At 34.1% G+C, this 3,961-nt stretch overlaps 2 protein-coding genes across 2 annotated transcripts; both read right to left on the minus strand.

Annotated features, from left to right (window-relative positions):
* Positions 1–311: 311 nt before the first annotated feature.
* LOC128959678 (enoyl-CoA delta isomerase 2-like) lies at positions 312–1,337 on the minus strand. The gene is made up of 2 exons (XM_054305679.1): positions 989–1,337; positions 312–913 (listed from the first exon to the last, which is right to left on the minus strand). The coding sequence occupies exons 1-2, from the start codon at positions 1,287–1,289 to the stop codon at positions 312–314; spliced, it is 903 nt and encodes a 300-aa protein (XP_054161654.1). The 5' UTR covers positions 1,290–1,337.
* A 280-nt stretch (positions 1,338–1,617) lies between these two features.
* On the minus strand, positions 1,618–2,648 carry LOC128959680 (enoyl-CoA delta isomerase 2-like). The gene is made up of 2 exons (XM_054305682.1): positions 2,363–2,648; positions 1,618–2,222 (listed from the first exon to the last, which is right to left on the minus strand). The coding sequence occupies exons 1-2, from the start codon at positions 2,646–2,648 to the stop codon at positions 1,618–1,620; spliced, it is 891 nt and encodes a 296-aa protein (XP_054161657.1).
* Between the last annotated feature and the right edge of the window lie 1,313 nt (positions 2,649–3,961).

Here is a 3,961-nt window from a genome sequence, read left to right on the forward strand (position 1 = left end):
CAATATATTCAGTAAACAACACACACACAGTATAAAACTATAGTAAATTTTCTAGACATAAATATTGACTTATTGTCTATACTTTAAGTTGTTAATAAAAAATTGATTATACGGTTCCTAATTAATTAAAAAAAATAACATTTTATATTATTGTATAAAATTATTATATTAAAAATTTTTTATATAAAACTAGATTTTATTTTTAAAATAAATGTATATTATTTTTATAATTTAGTAGTTTTCAAAATTATTTATTGTTTTTTTATTGTAAATAAAATCAAATATAAAAAACATTTATTATATTTAAAAAATTAAAGTTTGTTTTTAATGAAAAACTTTTGTATGGCTTCAAGACATTCATCGGAAACAGAACGTTGTTTAAGTATCAAACACTCGGATCGGTTGACCTCATGTAACACTTGGCGTATGGCCGCCGATCGGACCAACTGTTTGGACGCACGCATCGACTGCGGATAACATGTGTTGACAATACCGGTCCGATCGGCGAATATCCAGTTCTCGATATACTCATCGAACTGAGCGCTAGGTATGACTCGCGACACAAGTCCCGACTGCAGGGCCTCAGTGGCCGACATCTTATGATTAAAATATAGCATTTGTGCGGCCATTGATTGGCCCATAATCTGCGGGAATGTATAGGTCGAGCAACCTTCGGCCGACAGTCCCAGCGATGAAAACGGTGTCGAAAAATAGGCCGAATCTGAGGCGACTGCACAGTCGACCAGTGCTAGTGTAGTGGCCGCCACACCAATAGCCGGTCCGTTTACGGCAGCAATTAGTGGTTTCGGGAAATCGATAAATGCGGCCACAAATTGCCGAAACCTTTCGGTTTGTTCGTCGGCCGCACGATTCATATCGCCGTCAAACTGTTTGAATGCTTTTTCATAGTTTTCTAATTAAATAATATTTATTATTAAAAATAATAATAATTTTTTTAGCAATATATCAAATATTTAGTAAAATTTACTTAAATCATTGCCCGCCGAATAGAAACTACCGGTTCCCGTAATTAGGGCCAACTTAATGGACTCATCGGTGGCCGCATCGGTCAGTCCATTGGCTACTGTATCGTACATTTGTTGTGTCCATGCATTGTATTTGTGCGGCCGGTTTAGCCGTATAATTGATACACCCATACGTTTGCTTAGCAATACTGTTGGCTGTTTAGCTACTGTATCATTGGTGATGGTAGTGGTGGTGGTGGTACCGGTGCTGGTAGTAGACATCATTAGCCGTCTACTTAATTGACCTGATTTTTGACTGGACATCGATATTGTTGGCCACAAATAATAGTAGTATAAATGTTTAGTTAGAAAATTATACATAACTTTATAACAATATTTTTATTTAATAATTATATAATGAACAGAAAAATTTGTAAATATTTGATAATAATTTTTTTAACAGTAATAATACTGTACTGTAATATGTATACTGTATATATGTTTATACTTTTTCATATCAATAAATACAGTATTTATCTAATCTTTAATAAATAAATAAAAATTATTATGTCATAGATTTATTGATATAAATGTTATTTTCAAAAAATAAAGTATTTTTTTATTTATAAACAAAATTTAAAAAAAAATTCAGTTATTTTTGTTTGTTTCGTCCGAAAAACTTTTCGATGGCTTCCAGACATTCATCTGAATTGAAACGATCGCGAAGTATCAAACACTCGGATCGGTTGACCTCATGTAACACTCGGCGTATGGCCGCCGATCGGACCAACTGTTTGGACGCACGCATCGACTGAGGATAACACGTGTTGACAATACCGGTCCGATCGGCGAATATCCAGCTCTCGATATACTCATCGAACTGAGCGCTGGGTATGACTCGCGATACGAGTCCCGACTGCAGGGCCTCAGTGGCCGACATCTTGTGATTAAAATACAACATTTGGCCGGCCATTGATTGGCCCATAATCTGCGGGAATGTATAGCTGGAGCAACCTTCGGCCGACAGTCCCATTGATGAAAACGGTGTCAAAAAATATGCCGTATCCGAGGCTACTGCACAGTCGACCAGTGCCAGTGTAGTGGCCGCCACACCAATGGCCGGTCCGTTTACGGCAGCGATCAACGGTTTCGGGAAATCGATAAACGCGATCACAAATTGCCTAAACTTTTCAATCAGATTGTCGACAGTATGATTCATATGGCCATCAAAATGTTTGAATGATTTTTCATAAATATCTAATAAAATATAAAATATATTTTAACTAATATATATATATATATATATATATTTATATTGATATTTAATAAAAAATAATAACTAAATCACTTTTATTAAAATAAACTTTTTTTCAAACAAAAAAATTATAGATATTTACTTAAATCATTGCCCGCCGAATAGTAGCTACCGGTTCCCGTAATTAGGGCCAACTTAATAGACTGATCGGTGGCCGCATCGGTTAGACTGGTAATCACCGAATCGTACATTTGTTTGGTCAGTGCATTGTATTTGTGCGGTCGGTTTAGTCGTATGATTGCTACACCTTTACGTTTGTTTAACAATACGTTTGGTTGCCTAACACTTGTATCAGTGGTGCTGATGGCGCTGGCGATGGTGGTTGTTGTGGTGGTGGTGGTGGTACCACTACTGATAGGTATAGTCATCATATTCAAGTCTATACACAAAATTTAAAAGAAAACTGATTTACTATAGTATATAATAGATTTAACAATTGTTTTCAACTGTACATATAATGTATTAAGTAATAAAATATATATTTTTAGTTAATGAAACTTTTCTAGACATAATAATCAAAACATTAATAAATTATTAAAAAATTATTTTAAAAGTCATTATAAAAACTGTTTAGTCAGTTAATTATATAGATTATATATATTTTAAATATATTTTAAATATTACTTAATTATATTATATTATTTATATATATACTCAATTAATAATTATGTTATTTTATCAATATATTATTAATACATTTTTTTCAAGCTAATAATTTATTTAAATTTTTTTTTTTAATTATTGTATAACTTTTTGAACAGTTTTTATTGTTGATTCAATTAAATAACAAATATAGACATTGATATCATTTTTTAAAATTTAATTTGATTTTAAATGCATTTATTACTATATAATATTTTTTTTTAAATATAGACTTATTTTTTTATTTTTTAAATTTATTTTAAATTTATGTTTTAATTATTTCTCGTTTGTTTAGTCCGAAAAACTTATCGATGGCTTGAAGACAATCATCTGAATTGAAACGTTGTTTAAGTATCAAACACTCGGAACGGTTGACCTCATGTTACACTCGGCGTATGGCCGCCGATCGGACAAACTGTTTGGACGCACGCATCGACTGAGGATAACACTGGTTCACAATACCGGTCCGATCGGCGAATATCCAGTTCTCGATATACTCATCGAACTGAGCAGAGGGTATGACTCGCGGCACAAATCCCGCGACTGCAAGGCCTAAGTGGCCGACATATTGTGACTGAAGTACAGCATTTGTCCGGCCATTGATTGGCCCATAATCTGCGGGAACGTATAGGTCGAGCAACTTTCGGCCGACAATCCTAGCGATGAAAATGGTGTCAAAAAATATGCCGTATCCGAGGCGACCGCATAGTCGACCAGTTCCAGTATAGTGGCCGCCACACCAATGGCCGGTCTGTTTACGGCAGCAATCAATGGTTTCGGGAAATACGAGGGTAAACGAGGCCACAAATTGCCGAACAGTGTCGACAAACTGGTCGATACCCTTAGTCTGTTTGTACATGTTTTCAAAGTTACCTTTAAGTGATAAAATAATAATTAATTAATAGTTTTATAAACACATACATACACACAGTTACCTAAATCATTGCCAGTAGAATAATAACTACCGGTTCCCGTAATTAATGCCAACTAAATAGACTCATCGGTGGCCGTATCGTTCAATTTATAATAGATTTTTATA

Source organism: Oppia nitens, unplaced genomic scaffold, assembly GCF_028296485.1.
Source record: "Oppia nitens isolate AA-2021 unplaced genomic scaffold, nextdenovo-longstitch-racon4-pilon3 scaffold4_pilon_pilon_pilon, whole genome shotgun sequence".
Lineage (NCBI taxonomy): Eukaryota > Metazoa > Arthropoda > Arachnida > Sarcoptiformes > Oppiidae > Oppia > Oppia nitens.